Source organism: Phascolarctos cinereus, unplaced genomic scaffold (genome assembly GCF_003287225.1).
Source record: "Phascolarctos cinereus isolate Bilbo 61053 unplaced genomic scaffold, phaCin_HiC Scaffold_726;HRSCAF=1367, whole genome shotgun sequence".
Lineage (NCBI taxonomy): Eukaryota > Metazoa > Chordata > Mammalia > Diprotodontia > Phascolarctidae > Phascolarctos > Phascolarctos cinereus.
In genome coordinates, this window is record NW_027556098.1 from 52,731,513 (window position 1) to 52,753,962 (window position 22,450).

Consider the following 22,450-nt stretch of genomic DNA (forward strand, 5'->3'; position numbering starts at 1 on the left):
ACAATGCCACTCTTCTCACTGAATTTTTTTGGAGAAAATATAGTTATTTCTCATATATTTATATTAACCTGTAGTCAAATCAAGTCAACTAGCATTTATTAAGTACTTACTATGTTCCAGGCACAGTACTTAGCACTAGGAATACAAATATAAACAAAAAGAAAAGCAGTCTGGGCCCTCAAGAAGCTTACATTCTAACAGGGGAAGAAAACACATAAAAGGTGGGGAGAAGGTATTGACTGCCGGGGATGGTGGAGAAAACAGGAGAGCCCCTGGAGAGGGATGAAGGTATGTGTGGCCTGGGCAGTTTCTTTAGAATGTTAAGTTCTGGTAGCAACCAACCAATCAGAGGAAGGAGCCACTGGGGGGGGGGAGGGAGGGGGAGGAATCAGCTTCCAGCTTCCAAGGGCTTCCAGCCTCTTACAGCTACAATTACACTTCCAGAAATGTAACCGAAATGATTATTATTTTTTTAAATTATCAGTTTTAATTTTAAATGTGGTAAATATTGGTAGCTACAACCCACATAAACAAAAGCCCTCTGGGAGCCTCAATAACTTTTAAGTGTGTAGAGGGATATTGAGACCAAAAGAGTTTGACAACTACAGGTATAAAATATCAAATGCTGGTGGTAGGTAGTTTACTGACTTAGTCCATCATAAATATCAGTATCTATATCAGTACATATATTTTTTCCTTTTTTATGTAAATATTATTTTATTTTTTCCAATTACATGTAAAGATAGTTTTCAACATTCATTTTTTATAAGATTTTGAGTGTTAAATTTTTGTCCCTCCCTCCTCCCCAAAAGAGCAAGCAATCTGATATAGATTGTGCAGTCGTGTTAAATATATTTCCACATTAGTCACGTTGTGAAAGAAGAAACAGAATAAAAGGGGGAAAAATCACCAAAAAAAACCCATAATGAAAGGAAAAATAGTATGCTTCAATCTACATTCAGACTCCAAATTTCTTTCTCTGGAGGTAGACAGCATTTTCCATCATCAGTCTTTTAGAATTCTCTTGAATCATTGTATTGCTGAAAAGAGCTGAGTCTAACATAGTCGACCATCATACAATGTTGCTGTTACTGGAGTACTTATATTTTCAACAGACACTGCACACAGACCCTGACCAGAGTCCAGAATAGAATAGGAGCAGAGAGCAAGCTAAAATGCACTGGGGGCATTGAGTAGTGCTTTCCACAATCCTTGGCCATTTTTTAAAAAAATACCAATGTTCTCTAAGCCTTGCTAAATGGCTATGAATCATATAGAACATTATGTTCTACAAAGAAATAAAACTGTAGGTGGCCCAAAGGCCAGGGAAGAAATTCATAGTGCATGTAATCAGGCTGCAGCATTTTAACAATGATAATTAGTGTACTAAAAGTGGAATAAAAGGAAGGGTGTGATGAGTAAAGGAGGACAATCAATCGTGTAGTAAGAATGAGGGGTAACAGATGTCAGATACTTAGAGGAAGTCTTCCAGGACATCAGGTAGATAATCTACACAGGATTTGGAGGAGAAGATAGACAAAAGTTACACAAACATGAAGGGAGTATCCACATCCGTGAGATCACAAAATTTTCTAAGGTTCAGTCAAAAACATTGAGATATCCCTTTTAATGTAGGCTATCAGTTTTCTAGAGAGAATGAAAGGGAGACACTTTTTTTTAAGACTGGGTCTCTTCATATAAACCAGGCTGGAAGTCATGGACCTGATCTCATTACTAATCAATAAGCAGGGGAACTTTGACCTATTCCACTTCCAGCCTGGGTCAATTCGCCCCTGCTTAGGCAGCCTAGTGAGCCCTCAGGAATGACAGCTCACTATATTGATTCCATATTTAATGAGGCTTAGTCTGATCAGCATCCAATTAGCCATGCCCACTACAATTCAGAATTCCTGAGCTCAGATCTACCAACCTCAATCTCCCTGGTAGCCAAGAACAGGGATTAACTGGCATGCACCGCCACACGTGGCACAGAAGAGCGCCTTTCTGCAGTTTTCTTTTGCTCTGCTAGCACTTCTAAGAGGCTTTGGGAATAGAAAGTAGGAATGACAGAATAGAATACTTTCTTTCAATATCAAACTTTGAGATGGGGGACTAAATCCCTCTTCATTGGTTACTTCCCTGTTACCTACCAACCCACCTCTATCTCCTTCATTCTTAACAATCCCTCACTTGATCAGACCATCTGTTAAGTTTTCCCTTTGTGGTTAATTCCTTGACAAAGCCATTTAAACTAGGTGCTCCCTCTTCCTCTCCTCTCATTTTCTTCTAAAGCCTATGTAGACTGGCTTCTGACTTCACCATTCAACTAAAACTGCTCTCTCCAAAGATACCAATGATCATTCTCTGCCTTTCCCTCTCCTTCTCCTCTCCTCCCTGTCTCCCTCCTTCTCTCTCCTCTCTCTCCCTCTTCTTCTTCTTCTTTCTCTCTGTTTTCTCCCTGTCTCCCTCCCTCCTTCTCTCTTATCTCTCTCCCTCTTCTTTTCTCTCTCCTCTATCTCTCTCTGTCTCTGTCTCTATCTCTCTCTCTTTTTCTCCCCCTCCCTCTCTCCTTCTCTTTCTTCTTTTCTCCCTGTCTCTGTCTCCCTCCCTCCTTCTCTCTCTCTGTCTCTCTCTCAATCTCTTTCTGTGTCTCCTTTAATTAACAGGTAGCTTTATTTGAGGCATGAGTGTACATGTGTCAGTTTACATTTGGTTTTCTTTTTCAGGGTCCCTGTTTCTAAGTTACAGGAGATAAGTTGTTTTCCAAATCTTTTAGTTTATGAAGAAATACTAAAGAGATCATCAGGAGCAAACCACTAGCAGAAACCATTATTTCACTGGTGCCCACATTGGGGCATTGTAAGAGAAGGAAAAAATTTGACTACCCCCAGATCCAAACTATCTAAGCCACCTTAGATCTGACTTAACAAAATTTCTGCACACAACACAGGATGAGGAGGTTGGAGAGCAGATGAGATTACAACGTCTAAAAAAATATGCAAAAAAAAAAAAGATTACAAGGTCTAATGTTAAGAACAAGGAAACATTTCACATTACACATACTGCCCTGTGCCCATTTCCCCCTGCTGAGTACAGTCATTGATTCTGCTCCAATGTCTCTAGTTTCCTGTGCTTTCCCTTCACCCACCCTGTTCAGCTATCTTCACTGAGGAAGTGGAAGAGAAAGTGAGGGAAGGGAGGGGAGGAGAAGAGAAATAGCCCAACCCTGAAACTCAGCCACCTGAGTTTTTCAATGAACCTGTCAGTCAACTAGCATTTATTAAGCACCTACTATATGCCGTTGAGGTTAATGTCCCTCTCAGATTGGCCTGTCTACTCCTTGAAACTCAAGGTGATACAGATTTTGTTGCACACATTGAACCATTTGAGGGGATGGTCCAGTTTTCCAGCTCTCTGGTCTGGAACCCCAAATTCTGGTTGGAGCCCCTGAAACAGAACTGCTTGAAGATGGCCTTTTGGTCCTTGGGTTAGGTGGCAGATAATTCCTCTCCTCAGCCCTCAGGCTCTGCACTTTGCCTGCCATGGGTGGCAGGAGAGAATATTGTCAAGGACTACGGCTGAGGCTGGGGGAAGTGTAACTGGCCCAGAGAGAATCTCAACTAGTATAAAGCCAAGCTCCCTCCTGGTCTGGCTAAGAGTTTAAATCTTCCTACTGTAAACAGCTCCCTGGTCCCTCTCCAATCTTAGACTGCCAGAGCCAGCTCTCAAAAGAAGGGAGGCAGGAAAGGGGAAGATCTGGAATCGCCAGCAACACCACGCAAAGCACCTGGTCCAGTGTAAGTATTTAATAAATGCTTGTTTACTTGACTAAAGTCTTAAAATCTAAGCTTTAATGATGGACTCCTTTGTCCCTACCATTCTACCCCACCCTCATGAATTAGAATCCAGCTAGTTCCCAACCAGCAAAGTGAAGGGTGTCCAGGTCTGTGTGTGACCATCAGTATCCAAGGTGTCTCTGAGGTTCCTTCTCAGACTTCTCTTCCAAACCCCTCCTTTCAGGATCAAAGCATCTGGAAAAGTTTCTTCTTTACCTAAGCCTACAGGCAGAAAGAGGAATCCCAGGCCTATAAATCAGGGCAAAACTGCTGCCCTCCCTGAGTTAATGTTTAACCCAGGAAGGGCAATGAGTTTGTTTTTTGTTGGGGGTTTTTTTCCTCAAGGCTGTCCAAAGTTTATTAGTTTCTTTTGAGTACAAAGTAAAGAAAGTTACTGAGCCTGCTGGAAAGCACATAGGTGACTTGGATAATAAAAGAGAAAGGCAGTTTCTTGTCTTCACTTTTGGTGTTTTTCTTTTAAAAAACACACAACACAACTTCTACACTTAAGCAACCTGCTTGATCTAAGGGATGGGGGAGGGGGGAGAGGAAGTGAGGGGAGGGAAGAAGGGAGGAGAGAAATGAGCTTTGAGGCTTCAGAATCTGGGAGCAGCAGGAAGGGCACTGCCCCTCGTGCAGAAGGCCCAGCATGGTTTTGCCAGAATCCATGACATGCCCCTTCCTCATGGACTCTTGAGCCAGGTCACAGGTGCTTGCGCCATCAGCAACCTATGAACTTACTGAATGCTCTGAGGATTCCGATATAGCTGTCATGAGTGAATAAATCCACTTCTGAAAAAAGATTGCTACCAATGGCCTGGCTCTGATTTTGCAAAACCAGATGGTGGGGGATCACTTTTCTAGAGTAGTTGGGCATTTCCACAGAACTGTTGCCAGAGCAGAATTTAGACATTTTCTGTGATAGTCATGGGGAGCTACAAGTTGAACCATTAGATGAGACTGCTGCCGTCTCGCTTGATACTGTTGTTTGTGCCAATGGAAACTTTAGTGGTAGCTTCTGAGCAGCTTTTGTTAGGCATATGATCACTGGCGACTTGGCTCAGAGGAAAGGAGCACTAGGCTACTGTATCCTTTTGTACAAGAGATCAGTGGAGGATGTTCCACAGCAATGGAAGATGTGAGAATTCTTTGGGTTTCCCAAATATCTTAATTGCCAAATCTAATGGCCTTTTTGCAGTTTTCATCCTTCTTGACCTCTCTGCAGTCTTTGACATTATGATAATCTCCTTCTGCTTATACTCTTTTTTTTTTTTTAAGTTTTCATAACACTGATCCTCCCTGGTCCTCCTCCTCCTCTCAACTCTTTTCTCAGTCTTCTTCACTGGATGTCCATTCATGCCATGACCATCAATCACAGGTGTTCCATAATGCTTTATCCTGGGCCTTCTTCTCTTCTTATATACTACTTCATTTGGTGATTTCATCGACTGCTATGGGGCTCGATTATCTTCTTTATACAGATGATGCTTCAGTCTCTCTCCTGAGCTCCAGTCCTATATCGCCAACTACCTTTTGGACATTTTGAACTGGATATCTCATAGGAATATCAAACTCAACATATCCAAAATAGAATTCATCGTCTCTTCCTGAAAACCCTCCCCTCCTTCAAACTTCCCTATTATTATTGTCAAGGGTACCACTACCCTCCCAGTCACCAGTCTCAGACTCCTTACTCGTATTCACTGTATTTATATTTACATATATGTGTGTCTACAAATACCTATATCTATAACCCTATCTATAACATCTATATCTATATACATATATATATATATGCATATATATACATATATATGTATATACATATATATATATATATATGCATATATATATACATATTATATGTATGTATATATACATATATATATGTATATACATATATATGTATATATATGTATATATATGTATGTATATATATGTATATATATACATATATATACGTGTGTATATATATATATATATGTATATATATATACATATATATACGTATATATATGTATATATGTGTATATATATACATATATATATATACATATATGTATATATATATATATGTATACGGACACAATCTGCTGCCAGTTTCCACCTATATGACATCTCTCATATATGTCCCCTTGATGCAGGCTGTCATAATATTATGTCTGTACTACTGCAACAGTTTTCTAATTGGTCTCCTTGCCCCCATTTCTTTCCTCAGCTCAATTCGTCCTCCACTCAGCTCCCAAAGTGTAGATCTAACTGTACCACCCTCTATTCAATAAACTCCACTGGCTCCCATTTATTTCCAGGATCAAAGTCTTCTGCCTGACATTTAAAGCTCTTCACCTCTTTGGACTCTTTGTAACTTTCTGGTCTTTTTACACTTTATTCTCCTCTAGCTACACTAACCTTTATGCAGTTCCTCACGCATTATATTCTATCTCCTGACTTTGTGCCTTTTCTTGGCTGTCCCCCATAACTGGCATGCTTTACCTCCTCACCTCTGCCTCCTAGCTTTCTTAAAGACTCAGTTCAAATCCTGCTTTCCTAAATTTTTTACAGAAACTATCTCTGATAAAGACCATTTATACACACACACACACACACACACACACACACACACACACACACACATATATACAGATACACACACACACACACACACACACACACACACACACATATATACAGATACACACACACACACACATATGGAGAGAGAGGGAGGAGAGAACTGAGTCAAATTTATAAGAATAAAAGTCATTCCCCAATTAATAAATGGTCAAAGGATATGAACAGGCAGTTTTCAGAGAAAGAAATCAAAGCTATGTATAATCATATGAAAAAATGCTCTAAATCACTGTTGATTAGAGAAATGCAATTAAAATAACTCTGAGCTACCACCTCACAGCCATCAGATTGGCTAATATGATAGAAAAGGAAAAGGATAAATGTTGGTGGGGATGTGGGAAAACTGGGACAAAAATGCAAAGTTGGTGGAGTTGGGAACCGATCCAACCATTCTGTTTGGTTTTTTTGTTTTTTGTTTTTTGGGCTAGGCAATGGGGTTAAGTGACTTGCCCAGGGTCACACAGCTAGTAAATGTTATGTGTCTGAGGTCGGATTTGAACTCAGGTCCTTCTGAATTCAGGGCCAGTGCTCTATCCACTGCACCCCCTAGCTGCCCCTCATCCAACCATTCTGGAGAGTAATTTGGAACTATGCCCTAAAGGCTAAAAAACTGTGCATTTGATCCAGCAATATCACAACTAGATCTGAATCCAAAGGAGATTTTAAAAAACAGAGGGAAAGGATCTATTTGTACAAAAATATTTATAGCAGCTCTTTTTTGTGGTGGTAAAGAATTGTAAAATGAGGGGATATCCATCAATTGGGCAATGGCTGAACAAGTTGTGGTATATAATTATAATGGAATATTATTGTGCTATAAGAAATTATGAACAGGATGATTTCAGAAAAACCTGGAAAGACCTACACGAACTGAAGCAGAGTGAAGTGAGTAGAACTAGAACACTGTACACAGCAATATTGTATGATGAACAACTATGAATGACTTCAATATTCTCAGCAATACAATGATCCAAGATAATCCCAAAGGATTCATGATGAAAAATGCTGTCTCCAGAGAAAGAACTGATGGTGTCTGAATACAGACAGAAGCATACTATTTTTCACTTTCTTTCTTTCCTTCTTTTTTTTTGTTTTCTTCCACAAAATGACTAAAACAGAAATATGTTTTACATGATTGCACTGTATCACCAACGTCAGATGCTTATGCTCAGTGAGGGGGAAGGGTTGAGAGGGAAAGACAGAGACTTCAAAGAAATGAATATTAAAAATTGTTTTTACATGTAATTGAGGAAACGATAAAATTTTTATTTAGACCAAAAACAAATCCTGCTTTCTGAAAGAGGCCTTTCCCCATTCCCACCTTCAATGCCTTCCCTCTGAGATTACTTTCCATTTGCATACATGTATACATACATATATGTATGTCTACATTTACACACATATGTGTATGTCTTCTATTTAATTATCTGCACATTATCTCCATCATTAAAATGTCAGCTTCTTGATGTCAGAGATTATCTTTTTGCCTTTCTTGTATTCCCAATGCCCAGTACGGTGCCTGGCGTAAAGAAAGCATTTCACAAATACTTGCTGATTGATTGACTATCATGGCCACACATCCCCAGTAAGGCAGTGCTACTCCCGAGCAGGTCACCACTAGATTAACCACCTCACCTAACACTGACATGACTCAAAGGATCCAAGAATTTTAGATCTATAAAGATTCTTGAAAGTCACATGGTTCAACCCTCTCATTTTACACGTTTAGAAAAAAAATAACTGGAAGCAGGAGCAAAGTGATAATGGAGGTAATGACTTCCCTTAATCAATTGTTCTTGTTATTCCCCAGTCTCAGTCCCAGATTATATAACTTGGGGGAAGGGGAATGAAGAGGTAAGTTTCCCATGGCCAAGGAAAGATATAAATGTATACATGTAGGAAAGAAAAAGGAGAGAAAAGGGAAGAAAAGGTAATGGAAGAGGAGGAAAAACTTTAAAAAAAAAAAGGCGAGAAGGATTTGGGAGATGAATGTTTTGCCTCTTTCCCAGCTCTTATCTTCCTCCTCCTCCTCACAGCCTCCTTCCAGATCCCAGGACCCTCTAGTGAGGACTGCCCTCATCCTTAGCCATTAAAGTCACTACCTCAGATAGGCCTTCACACTGCACGTGTGCTTGGATCCACTCCAACCGGTCTGAATTCTCCTTTTCACGTACACCTTCGTTGACTTGGGAACACAATTCTTCAGCCTTCTCTAGAGCATGTTTCAAGTGACTATAGTCAGGGTGGTTTTCAGGAGTGTTTTCTAAGATCTACAAATGAGAAGAAGAAGACAAAAAAAAATCCTTTTCATCTTTTCTCCCACTCAGACTGTGTAGATGAGTTGAGGGCTGTCCATGTGAGGCCCTTAGCAGAGTGGAAATAGCAGTATCCTTTCCTTATGCTCTTTGTACCCACACTGACAACATCCTGGATGTCAGGATGCTGGCGTGACCCCTCCACTTTAAAGGGGAAGGAATGAAGAGACAGAGGCTCACACAAGGAGAAGCAGGAATTAAGATTTAAATTTCTTTAATGCTTCTGACTCCCTAGACCATAGACCACTGTAGCTGAATTCTACCAGGAATAGTCTGAGTGATATATTCCAGATTGTCACAAACACTGGGCTAGAGGAAGTGATCTCAAGTGTCTTAGCTCCTGGAACACACAGTAACTTTATTCTTAACTAGCTGGATATATCATTATGTTAATTCCAGTGGAGTGGGGGACATTCGGGCACCTGGGCAGTGGAGTGGATAAAGTGCTGGAGTCAAATTCAGCCTCAGACACTTACTAGCTTTGTGATCCTGGAGAAGTCACTTAACTTTTGTCTGCATCAGTTTCCTCATCTGTAAAATGTGGATGATAATAGTTCCTACCTTTCAGGGTTTCTGTGATGATCAAGTGAAATAACATTTGTAAGTACTTTGCAAACCTTAAATTACCATGTAAATGCTAGTTGTTGTTATTATTATTATTATCCTCTTTAGTAGTCCCACAGTTGATTCAATACCATAGATTAACAAATAAAGCATGGAATAACAGGATTTAATATATATGTATATATAATATATAATAAAATAAAATTAAATAATAAAATATTATATAATAAAGAAATATATATTTAAATTAACATGCATTTATTTCCTAACCTTCCCAATCCCCTTCCCCCTAAAGGCTAGGATATCTTCGAACTTCAGGTAGTACAACAGAGGCAACAGAAGGTAGAGCAGTACAGTGGAAGGAGCATAAGTTCTGGAGTCAGAGAACCTGGGTTCAAATCCCACCTCTGTTACTTATTCCCTCTGATTGCATGGCTTTTCCCTAAACCTCTATTTAAGGAGGGCCTCTAGGACCCTGAGCCCTGTATCTACCTTCCCTCATCTCACTGTCCTCAATTCAGTCTTCTGAAGTAGGTAGGGATCCTATTATTTTTCTCCTCTTAGAAACCACAGGGCCCAGCAAAATTAAATGATTTGCTCAATATCCTGTTGTCAGAGTCAAGAAGTAAATACAGGTTTCCTATGAAACAGTGAATCCAAGAATCTAGACACCCACTGCTAAGGCTATTTTCTACCTAAGTTCTGCCTTATAGTCACAAAGTACAAGTACCCAACTTCCATCATCATTTGTATGATCTCTGCAAAGGAGACACCAGCAGAACAGTTAGTAATAATCCTGGACTGAAACAATATGAAGACAGGTACTCACATTTTTAATGATTAGTGGGTATCTTGTTACCCGCTGCATAGGCTTCAGGATAAAACTAGAGAGTGGCATCCCTTTACACCGAGGATCCATAGCTAATCTCTGAAAAAACAGAGTTTGTAAAAAAAAGATTAGATTTGAGAAATGCGCAGCTTTCCCTTTCAGAAAGCTAATAACTAAAGGGAGTGATTTCCTAATCACCAAATCTTATGGCTTTTTTTTTTAACCTTCTTGACTTCTCTGCAACACTTGAAACTTAATGCTCCCTATTCTTCTTCTCTGGTTTCAGAAATACCATACTCAGCTGGTTCTCTTCCTATCTTTCTAACTACTCTATCTCTGACTCCTTCACTAGCATCTCACTCTCTTCCCAATCACTAAAGGTGGGCGTTCCTCAAGGTTAGTCCTTTCTTTCTCAACACTAATCTAATATAGGCAAGTAGGTGGTGCAGCGGATGGAGTGCTGGGCCTGGAGTAAGAAAGTTCAAATCCCACCTCAGATACTTACCAGTTGTGAGACTCTGAGCAAGTCACTTAAGCTCTGTTTGCCTCAGTTTCCTCAAATGTAAAATGGGGATAATAACAGCCCCTACCTCACAGAGATGTTGTGAGGACGTTGTGCTTAGCACAGTGCCTGGCACATAGAAGGCATTATTAAATGCTTATTCCCTTCCCTTAATTCAATCTCAATGAACTCAGTGAACTCATCTCTGCAGAAGACTCCTAAATATCTATTCCAATCTTGACATCTCTTTTGAACTCTAGCCTGAGATCTCTAACTGCCTCTAGGAAATCCACTTGGATTTCCCATTAGCAACCCAAACTCAATATTTCCAAATCTGAGCTCACTCTCTTTTCCTTTAAGTGCGCTTCTCCTTCTGACTTCACTATTTCAATGCTCTGTTCCTGAACTTGGGCTCATCTTTGACTCTTCCTATCCTGCACCTATACTAACTATGGGTAACCCCTAAGGCTCTGTCTTAGGACCTCTTCTCTTCTCAGCTGTGATCTTATCAGCCTCCACAGTTCCATTATCACCTCTGCTTAGACGATACTCAGCTCTGTATGCCCAGCTCTGGTCTCTTTCCCCAGCTAGAGTCTCACAACATCAGATGTCTTTTGGACATTTCAAACTGTATGTCTCAAGGGTAACTCAAACCCAACATGGCTAAAACTGCTCTTATCATATTCCCTCTTCCAAACTTCCCTATTGCTGTCGAGAGTATCCTCTCGGTCACTCCAGCTCAGAATCTTGCTGTCATCCTTGTCCTCTCACTTTTATTCACCCACAAATCCAAACTGTTGCTGAATTTTGTTGTTTCTACCCTCACAATAATGCTTGCACGTGAACCTCTCTCTTCCTCAAATACAACCACATCTCATGTAGATTATTGCAACAACTTTCTAATTGGTTTCCATACTTCATCTCCCCCCCCCAACCCCATTCAATCTATCCTCACTCACCTGCCCAAATTATTTTCCTCAAGTGTAAGTCTGACCATGACCCCCACCAACCCCGTTCCATTCAAAAAACTCCAATGGCTCCCTTTTACTTTCAAGAACAAATATAAAGTCTTCTGTTTAGCATTCACAGCCCTTCACAATCTGACCCCCTCCTATTTTCTGGGGCTCTTTACATTCTGCTTCCCTCCACCCATTCAACAACCAGCCACTGCTGACCTGCCTAGGTATTTGTATATTTACCTTTCCCTTTAGTATGTGAGCCCCTTGAGGGTTTTTGCCTTTCTTTGTACAACACAGCACAAAATAACCGTTTAACAAATACTTGTTGACTGACTGCCGTTCTGAAATCCAGAGTGTTACCAAGTCCTGCCAACAGTATTCCTACAGTATTTCCTGCATCCATCTCCTTTTTCTCCATTCATAAAAAAGCCTAAGGATTGGTTCCTCAGGTGTTCTCCTCTAGACCTCCCTCCATGCTGGCACCTACCTACCCAGGGTTAGTTTTTAGGCCTGGTCATTCATTCAGTTGGCACCCACCTAACTGTACTATTATTTATTTTGTCATCTTGTCCACTAAGATAGCATGAGAGACCTTATCAAATGCATTGCAAATCAAGGAACATAATGTCTAAGGTCTATTCCCCTATCAAAAAGGAAAATGAGATTAGTCTGTCATGACCTGTTGCTGATAAAGTCATGGCAGATCTTCATGATCAGCTCTTTCAGTTCAATTCATTAAGTGAAAGTGGTTCATTAAGACAGAGTGGTGAGTTTGGATTCAGAAGGACCTAAATTCAAAACCTTCCCCAGACACTAGCTGTGTGACCCTGGGCAAGTCACTTAATCTGTTTGCCTCAGTTTCCTCATCTGTAAATTGAGGATGAGTAAGGATAAAATGAAAAAATATACACACAGCACTTTGCAAATCTTAAAAGGCTTGTGTCAATGCTAGCTATTTTAGTTATTTAAAGGGGACTGTATTTAATCCCAAAGACGATCAGAAGCCATTGACATTTCTTGAGCAGACAAGTGACACAGCCAGACCTGTGCGTTAAGAATATCAATTTGGCAGCAATATGGAGGATGGATTAAATAGGGGAGGGGCTTGATTCTGGGAGACTTAAATCTAAGCCTGTTACAATAATAGTCTCAGTCACAGGGGATGAAACCTGGACTAGAGGTCAGGGCTAGCTGAGTGGAAAGCAGGAGATGCCCAGGAGACATATTGTAGAGGCACACCTGAACTTCAGGAAGCTTCTCTAACCATCCATTTAATTACACATTCTAGAATGTTCCCAGGAATTAAAGTCAAGCTCTCCAACCTATAGTTTTCAGATTCCATTTTCTTCCTCCTTTTGAAAATTAGGATAACGATGTCTTTCTTGGGTCTCCCTCATCACCATCTTTCAAATGTCACCCATAATGAGCAGTTTCAGAAACCAGAGCAGCCAGTTCTTTCAATACCCCTGGAAGCAATTCATCTTTACCAACTGATTTTCATCCATTACAGACCCATTCTTACTATCACTTTGCTTAGGTTGGATTTTAAATCTCTACTGGCTATCTTTGTTCTGTCCTTTCTAGCCCAAATATTATTCTCCTTGCTCAAAAAAAAAAAGCCCATTAAGTTAAATAGCTCTGCCTTCTCTCTATAATCATCTTCCCATCCATCCCAAGAAGCAAGTGATCCTGTCTTTTCTTTTACCCTTCTTCCCTCTTCTCTCTACCTCCAATGCTCCAAAACATAGCTAAATTTAGTCATCAAGTTTCACAAGTTTTGGGAAGTGGTCTGTAACATCCTGGACAAATACCGTGGGAAAGCAGCAGAACTCTATTGTTTAGGCTAGGCTGCCTCAGCACTCCTCAGGAAGGAGTCACTTGCCACTGATGCTTCTTTCTTTTTCCTCTGACCCTTACTGTCAGATCTCTCTCTCTCTCTCTCTCTCTCTCTCTCTCTCTCCAGTTCCTATACACCCAGGTATCATTCCTTGTTACACAAAAAAACCATGTAGGCAAAAAGCCTTAAATCAATGACTCAGCTCCAAGTGTTCAGGATCTTCTTCTCTTTCTCCTCTTTGTCATATTCTTAGACTCTCCTAACCCAGGTCAGCATCACCTTCTGCCTCTTCATTTTTTTTTCTCCTTTTTATTTTGCCTTGAGGACCTACTTTCATTCTTTTATATATTTTTTGAAGGAACACTACATTGTTCTTCTTCTTTTTTTTTAAGGCAACTGGGGTTAAGTGACTTGCCCAGGGTCACACAGCTAGTAAGTGTCAAGTGTTTGGTCTGAGGTCAGATTTGAACTCAGGTCCTCCTGACTTCAGTGCCGGTGCTCTATCTACTGCGCCACCTAGCTGCCCCCAATATAGAAAACGAGGCTGGAGCCAGACTGGGAAGCATTTTATTTTATTTTATTAAGGCAATTGGGGTTAAGTGACTTGCCCAGGGTCACACAGCTAGTAAGTGTCAAGTGTTTGGTCTGAGGCCGGATTTGAACTCATACCTTCCTGACTTCAGGGCTGGTGCTCTATCCACTGCGACACCTAGCTGCCCCCTACATTCTTCTTAATAACCCAGTTAAGTGGATGGGTGTTCCTTGAGTCCACTCATATGAGAACTCAGTTTAATTTAAAGCTTAAGATCTATAAATCACTTTTCTTTTAAGTAGCTTCATATACAATAGTACACCCATACCAGAAAGCCAACCTTTACCTAAAAATCTAAAAATTACAAGACAACTTTCCTCTGAGTAGCTGAGACATCAGAAAGCAGCTACTGGCATCACACCAGATAATTTGGCACTTCTGGTAACCACAGCCTGCATCAAATTAGAGCTATCTCAGCAGTGAGGGCAGAACTGGAGTTTACAATGCCAAAATCTGGTCAGTGTTTTAAACCATGATGGGCAAAGGATAGGAAAAGAAGATCTCTCATCAATTCCCTAGAGGATTGTGCTATACATAGTTTTATTTTTTAATTGCTTTCAGGGAAGCCAATGTTTTAGCACTAAAAGTCAAATCCAATCCATCCAACAGCAAGCTCATGCTCAGATCCATTCCAAATCTTATCAGATGCAATGTTAGGATTTCATCTCCTTTGCTCCTTCCCTATAATCCCAGAAATGTTAGCACAATAGACATTAAAGTAGACAGAATCTACCTCACAGTAGACATGTCTTATGCCTCCCATCTCAATTCAAATCAGCATTTGTTGAGCACCTACCATGGGCTAGGCATTAAATGATTAATAATACACACAACTATGTATTAATAATATACATAACTGCCTCCAAGGAATCTTCAATCTAGTAAAGGATGGGGGGTGGGAGGGAAGACAAGCACAAAATTAGCTATAATACAAAGCTAGAAGCCCTCATTTTTTGCCCCAGAACCCAGCACTACCAATAGTCCTGATCTCATGTAGATATTACTATCCCTATTGTACAGATGAGAATATAGAGGATGAGAGAGATAAAGTGACTTGTCCAGGGTAACAGAGCTAGTGCATGTCCGAGAGGAGTTCTGAGCCCAGTTCTTTTTGACTCTAGGTCCAAAGGCCTTTGTCAGGGCAACTCTCAAAAGCAAACAAACCCTTGTACAAAGTAGGCATTCGATAGTATTTGTTGATGATGACAGTGTGATGAACACTGATATCACAGACATGAAAATGCTCTTTCTACCAGAATGAAGGGAGAAAATAACAAGTTATTTTCCTCTTACTAGTACCTTGCTATTTGTGGAGACAAATTCACTCATTGAGTGATTATATTTAATTTACTTTTTATTTTTTTCCCAGGAGAATTGGGGGGCATGCCCATATTATTAACAGCATCACTGCCATGTCCAGGAACAGTATCAGTCCTTCACAAAGGAACAGGCAAAAATCACTGAGCTGCTGGGTCATGTCCTTCCTACTTCCTCATTAGTAACCTTGACTGCTATGGCACGCCTCACTGATCACTATGGTTCCTAAGTCCTTCACACACAAAAATAAGCAGAGGAGGAAAGCAGTGGGATTCTTTGGTTACTCCTTCTGGTGGCAAAGACACTTGTGCAATGAACCTAATAAGATGATTTAAGTCAGCAAGGTGGCACTGTGGAGTCAGGAAGATCTAAGTTCAAATCTGGTCTCAGACACTTACTAGCTGTGTGACCCTGGGCAAGTCACTTAACCCCTATTTGCCTTAGTTTTCTCACCTGTAAAATGGGGGTAATGACAGCCCTTCCTTCCCAGGGTTGTTGGTAGGAAACGAAATAGTAATTATGCAAAGTGTTTAGCACAGTGCCTGCAACATATCAAGTGCCATATAAATGTTAGTTGTTATTGTTGTTATTTACCAATTATTTACCATAAAAGTCAGTGCCAGAATAACATCCAAGAAGAGTTCTCTAGAGCTGTGGGCAGCCAGCTTTTTTGATGCTCTCCAGTTTAGCTCTGCTGTGCAGACACTGATGACATTTAAAACTGTTTCAAAGGAACTATTAATTCTTTCCACCCACCCAACAAAATGCACAGGACAAACTCTGAAGGACACGTCAGCAGGCGTTCACTCAACTCCTTACTTTGACAAACTCCTTGAACTCAGGGGCTTCATCTGTCTTCTGCTGGATGAGAGCTGCTCCATTGAGCTGGCAGCTACAGAAACGTATATAAGGCTGCATATGGGGCAGCTGGGCTGTCAGGATATCGCCAATCATCTTTACGGGCATTCTCTCACCAGACATTTTCTTCCGAACTCTCAGGGCTCTACATTGGAAAGAGAAAAAGTTGTCTTTCACACATTGACTGCCAGTGTATGGGAATCATTTTCTGGTCCTCATTGAGGAATGATGTTTATTAGAAACCTAAGTCACTAATAGATCTATTTAGGAGACACAGAAAGAAAGAAAATGAATCTTACCAATCTACAGAGACTTCACGACATCAGTTCTACCTGCTAGGAGATGAAATTACTTTTTGAGATCTTTTTTTGAATCTTGGTGAGAAAAAGATTTACACTTTCTTATTCAGTTCAGGTAAGTATAGTCAACCACCCCATTTTACATCTGTGAAAATCCCTTTATGGATTATTTGTGACAAAAAATACCAGCCTGGTTTAGCCCTTCTAAGTACGCTTCTAAGCTACCTTTACAACTGTTCCATTGGTGAATCCTAGGGAAATGGTAGCTCATTTTAATATCAGCTGGTGCAAAACAAAATTATGAACTAAATTAATTGCCTCTCCCAAGTATATTGTCATTGACAGAGCTAAATATAAATTACTTTATGGATTATTGTACAACTTCTCTCCATCATCACAATAGCTAATTGGTGGTGTTGGGCAGAAACATGAACATTCTGAAAACAGCATGCAAATATGGTAATAAATTCAAGCTGTGTCCTAGAAACTGATAAGAGGTGGTAGTGGAATTAGGAAGATGTGTTGGCCTTGGAAAACATCTGCGTGAATTTTAAGGGCTATATTACACAAGGGTTCTCTCCTATGGATAGTTTTATGGCACACCTAAGATTTATTCACAAGTCTAGTATAACTTTGGAACTTAGAAAATGGGTAGTTTATAAATGGCAAGAATTCAAATGTCAAATGTGGGCAGGACTACAATATCTGAGGGCCTAAGAGTCATGCATGCACAGGTAGAAAGCAAAGTCCTTCACAAGTAGTAAGTAAACATTTGTTGAATGAATGGTGTATAGAAATTGCTATTGTCATTTTCTTTGGTTTTAAAAAGTGGTAAGATTTTAGAGGGATAGAGGATATGCCTAGAAATGCCCCATTTAAAGTCCCATCTCCTTTTCGTATTCACTGAATAAGGTATGAAATTCTAGGGTTTAGGTCAACTCTTGGACAAAACAAGAACTTGCCTTATTCTGGGTACTTGTGGTCTTACTTAACAACACTTTGATGATGAAATTCATGGCTTGTTCATAAACCTAGGCTTCACTCTACGGTTCACTATATTTAAAAGGGAGCTATCCACAAGATTCCAAAGGTGATATGTTGGCTAGAGAGATGTTGACGGACAGGAGAGAGGGGCTCTCCAGCAATCTGAATACTTTCCTCTTACCAGAGGCAGAGTATAGATAGTTTAAGTTGCTTCTGTTGGAGGTGGAGCTTTATAGGTATGGGAAATGGAGGTGGGGGGGTTAGATTATTAGGTTCTTGGATATAAGTCCTTTGCACATCAGTTCTTGCATAGGAGCTGAAGGCCCCTCCTATTTTTTTGTGGAGACCTAGACATGATCCAAATTCTAATGTTCCACAGGAAACTCAGGGTAGGAACATGAGTCACAGGAATTTCAGAAAGAAAGCTCTAAGACTGAGTCTAGAGCTGCAGTTTAGGGACATGGGTTCCAGGGTGATTCAAAGGTTTTATGTTATGTGAACTGATGCATGTATTGCCATGAAGAATTCTTCTGGGCCTTTTAGTGTGGTATATTAAACTTAGAAGTACATGTTATATGAAGGATAAGTGATTATTACAGTACCTTGAAAATGACCCAACTATGATTTTAGAAAAGGGCTCTAGGATCTTTGTGCTTTCCATAATTGTTTGCACTTTTAACCAAAATACAGAACATTTCTCAGATGGTCTACCAAGCTGCTTAAGGCCCTTTAAGGGTAATACCATAATCTATCAGGCTAGTTTGGGACTGTGGTAGATCTGAGAAGAGACAGAAGACTAGAACAGGCACCTTGAGGTGGTATTGGTTGGCATGGACTGTCTTGTGCTTTGAAATAAGAGAAGTATCTTGGTGCCTTCAGAAAAGGATGTTGTGAGCTATTAAATAAATAGACAATGGTAAGCTGTAGGAATGAACTAACAACATTCACTCGGGAATTGTCTTGGGAGAAGAATGCTATGTTCATCAATATTTGGAAATTTGCTTGTGGGTGACATCATTTCTAAAAGGAATCACTGTAACCTTTTTACAGACATAAACCCTGAATGCAAATGAACCTCTGGTGCAAATGACACCCTTAAGTGAGATGACGAAAATCTGCTATGGATAGAAAAACCAAGATAGCTGTGGGATAAACAAAGACATCTGTGTGGTGCATTGGAAAGAGTGCTAGATTTAGAATCAGGGGTCCTAACTTCGAATTCTGGTTTTGCCACTTAATAGCTATACATCTTTGGGTAAACTATTTGACCTCTTTAGGCTTAAGTTTCCTCAGTTGTAAAACGAGAGAATTATACTAGATAGACAGCTTCCAGCTTTAAAATCTAACATACTATGATCTTTAGGAAAATAAAATTTCTATATCAACCAAGGAATAGAAGTTTGATTGAAGGAGTAGAAGGGGACTGAATGGAAGAAAAAAAGAAGGAAGAAAGTAAAGAGGGATTTTGTTTTAAATATAAAAGAGCCATAGTTTGAGGGAAGATAATACTGCAAGTACAAGATGTAATGTCTATAGTCTTCTGGCTGTTTAGTCAAAATGCTGGTCCTAAATTCACTTAAATAGTACCTGGAACATACTGTCCCTATCGATCCTACTTCAGTCTCCTTCTCTGAATTTCTATTTCAATGGTAGGACTGGCTAGGATTCTGGCTTACAAAGATTAGACCAAGGAATGGGGAATCTCTGTGGATTTCATCCAGGTTTTGGAATGATATTGTTATGGTCATTGTAACTACAGTCCCAAGAATGGTTTTCTCCTTGATGTGCAGCTGTGGCTCTCCCATTTAGAATCATGGCAACTCAGAGTTGGAAGGGAACTTGCAGGTAATCTAGTACAATCCACAAATGAACAGCAATACCTTTGACAACATTCCAGTAAGTCATCATCCATCCATCCATCCTCCATTTGATGGGGAAACCCACTACCTTCTTGGGTGTCATGCTAATGTCATATGTACCCTGTGCCCTACATTATCCTGTGTAAAGATTTCTGATTAGTACCGTTGGATTTTAAATACACACATATATGTATGCACATCACATGTGCATGTATACACACATGTATATCCACACACATATATAATACCTATACAGCCACATGTGTACACACTCATGTCATTATATAACTCTACATCTACACATGTATATGTAAACATATGTGTATATATCTATACATCCACATATATGTATATATACATAGGTGTGCATATATCTATACATATACACATATAGATGTATACACGTAAAAGCTTAAAGATTAAAGAAATAGAAGCACTATGAACAGTAGTTAATAAACTAATCAACATTTCAAAGGCAGTAGATAATAGATAAAAAATATTCTTAAGTCTACAGTTTGAAGCAATAACAGAATGACCTCTAATGGCCCCTATTGTCCTTCTAACTCTGTCACTACCTGGGTGCAAGCTCTTAACACTTAACACCAAACACCTGTACTACTTCAATAGCCTTCTGGTTGGCAATCTCTGTCTGCCTCAAGTCTCTCCTCAGGCTAAGCCATCCTCCATCGTGGTGGTGGTAGTTGTCCTTCACTCTCAAAGAAGATCAAAATGGCATGGCTATAGTGGGGTCAAGGTATAGTGTGTCTGACTTTGGCTGATCAGATCAATACAGGCTAGGCAGCCTCTACCATAGGTTGGCCACAAGTAGTCCATATGAACATCTGGAGTAGAGAAGGCTCTAAATTTGCACATCTCACATTTCTTTTGAACTACTGCAATTCTGCTTTGCTCAAAGAGCACAGCACCTTCTTTGAGTCAGGCACACCATTCTAGGTGGTCCTGTGCCAATGTCTCCCACGTCTCACAATCAATTCCAAAGTTCTTCAGAGACGTTGAGAGTGTGTTCTCTTGCAATAAGAACTGTTGGTCTTCCAAGTCTACTGGATTTCTTGTTTTCTGTAAGCGTGCACACATTCCATGAACCGACAGTGAGTTAAATCATCTTTACAAATGTTTTTTGTAAAAAAAAAATGTTTTTGTACATTTTTTGGTGCTTCAACCACAGGGTAGGATGTCTACTTGTTATGGTAAGCAGGCTAGTGTTGGATGAAGCAGAGAATTTTTAGGGCACCTTTTGTAGCCAATTCCTCACACCAGGAGTTGAGCTGTATGACCTCTGTGCGGGTTACAGCTTCCTGGAGCCACAGGTAAGAACTGAGTGAATCAGATGGACACCAAAGCAGGAAAGCAGCCTGAAAAGAGCTCAGCAGCCCTCACACCAGAGGTACTAGGTTGCCCTGAATACCCTACACCAAGCCATACCCCACTCAGCTATCAAAGTGATCTTCCTAAAGCACTGGTCAACCTCCATATCAACCCCCACAGCTCCCCAACCCCCACCTCTGACCCACTCCCCCTATTCAATAAACTTTAGGAGTTCCCTATTACTTCCAGGATCAAATATATAATCCTCTGTTTGGTGTCCAAAGCCTTTCCTAATCTTCCCCCATTCCCTGCCTTTCCAGTCTTCTAATACATACCTCACCCCCATGTGTTCTATAATTCAGTGAGACCAGCCTCTTTGCTACTCCTTAAAGAAGACTCTCTTATCTTCCGATTCTGGGCAGTTGCTGTCCTCCATGCCTCGAACTCTCTCCCTCCTCACCTCTGCCTCCTGGCTTCCTTCAAGTCCCAGCAAAAATCCTAGCTTCTAAAGGAGGCCTTTCCGGATCCCCTTAATGCTGGTGCTTTCTCTCTGTTGACTATCTCTAATTTATCCTGCATAAATCTGGTTCATATGGGGTTTTTTTGCCTATTATCTTCCCCAGTGAATTATGAGACCCTTGAGGGCAGAGACTATTGTACCCATTTGGGGGAGAAGGATATTGCTAGTACTTAGCACAGTGAGCAGCACAGGATAAGTGCTTGATAAAAACTTGTTGACTTACACTTGGCTTGAGGATGCTATAGTATAGGCCTCAGGAAGGAGAAAGTGGAAATAATGTTGTTGAGAAATCAGAGGTGGGGAGAGATAGAGGAGACTATCAAATTCAATTCCACTAACATTTATTAAGCCATTATGGCAAAGACAAACTTTATACCATTTGTCTAAGGCCAAAAGAACTCCTACACCAGTGCTGTTATCTATCATTATAGCTAGAGCTGGGACTCAGAGACACTTCCTGACTATAGGTTAAGAAAGTGAAAATAGTATTAACAGTGGGTCTGCTGGACAGTCACTAGTATAACCAGGATTGAACTGGTTAATACATTTTTATAGTCGAAGTTCTTATTGGGCTAGCTAGACTTAACGACAGGTCCAACTCCATTCCAAACACAGGTCTACTAAAATATTTTTGTCCTAATTCCTTTGTTTTGCTAATAGAGCAGGCAGCTCTGAAATCCTATGATTTCTCTGAGCTTTGCTGATCTTAGCTCTTTATTGAGAAGTACCAAACATCATCAAAAGAACCATAGGTCTGGAATGGAATTTGAAGAAGTCCAATCTCACATTCAATCTCAAGAGGAGAACTGAAGTACACTAGGCCTCAGGAAAGGAAAATGAAGTGCTAGTTAGATGGGGGGTATTTTGCTACTCCTTCCCTGCAGTAATAATAGAAGTTGGAATAAGGAGTTGACTTCTGAACCATTGTTGTTATCTTTGGTACATTAGAAGTGCTGGGCTGAAAGCTGGAATGGAAAGATGCAACCTTCAAAGGTCAATGGTGTGCTAGAGCCAGTTCTAACAGGCTCCCCATTGTTAAATTTTCAGCTTGAACACTTACATCTCTGGAATCAGCAAATGCTACAAATCAGGGCTTGATTTATTGTTCCGTTGATTGTCTAGATTGAAGAACGTGATGGGGAAAATGTTAATACCATAGATTAAACTTACAAGTGTGTGCCTGTATAAGTGTGGAATTTTGGCAGGTAAAAAGTCAGGAAGT

General features: G+C 40.2%; 1 protein-coding gene across 1 annotated transcript in view; it reads right to left on the reverse strand.

Annotated features, from left to right (window-relative positions):
* The window catches only part of ITSN1 (intersectin 1), a 279,339-nt gene that overhangs the window by 20,575 nt on the left and 236,314 nt on the right, over positions 1-22,450 (reverse strand). Inside the window, exons 32-34 of the mRNA XM_020995909.2 lie at positions 16,202-16,385; positions 10,176-10,274; positions 8,570-8,737 (exon numbers count right to left, since the gene is read on the reverse strand). Coding sequence (XP_020851568.1) covers positions 8,570-8,737; positions 10,176-10,274; positions 16,202-16,385 — 451 coding nt within the window. The remainder of the gene's footprint in view (positions 1-8,569; positions 8,738-10,175; positions 10,275-16,201; positions 16,386-22,450) is intronic.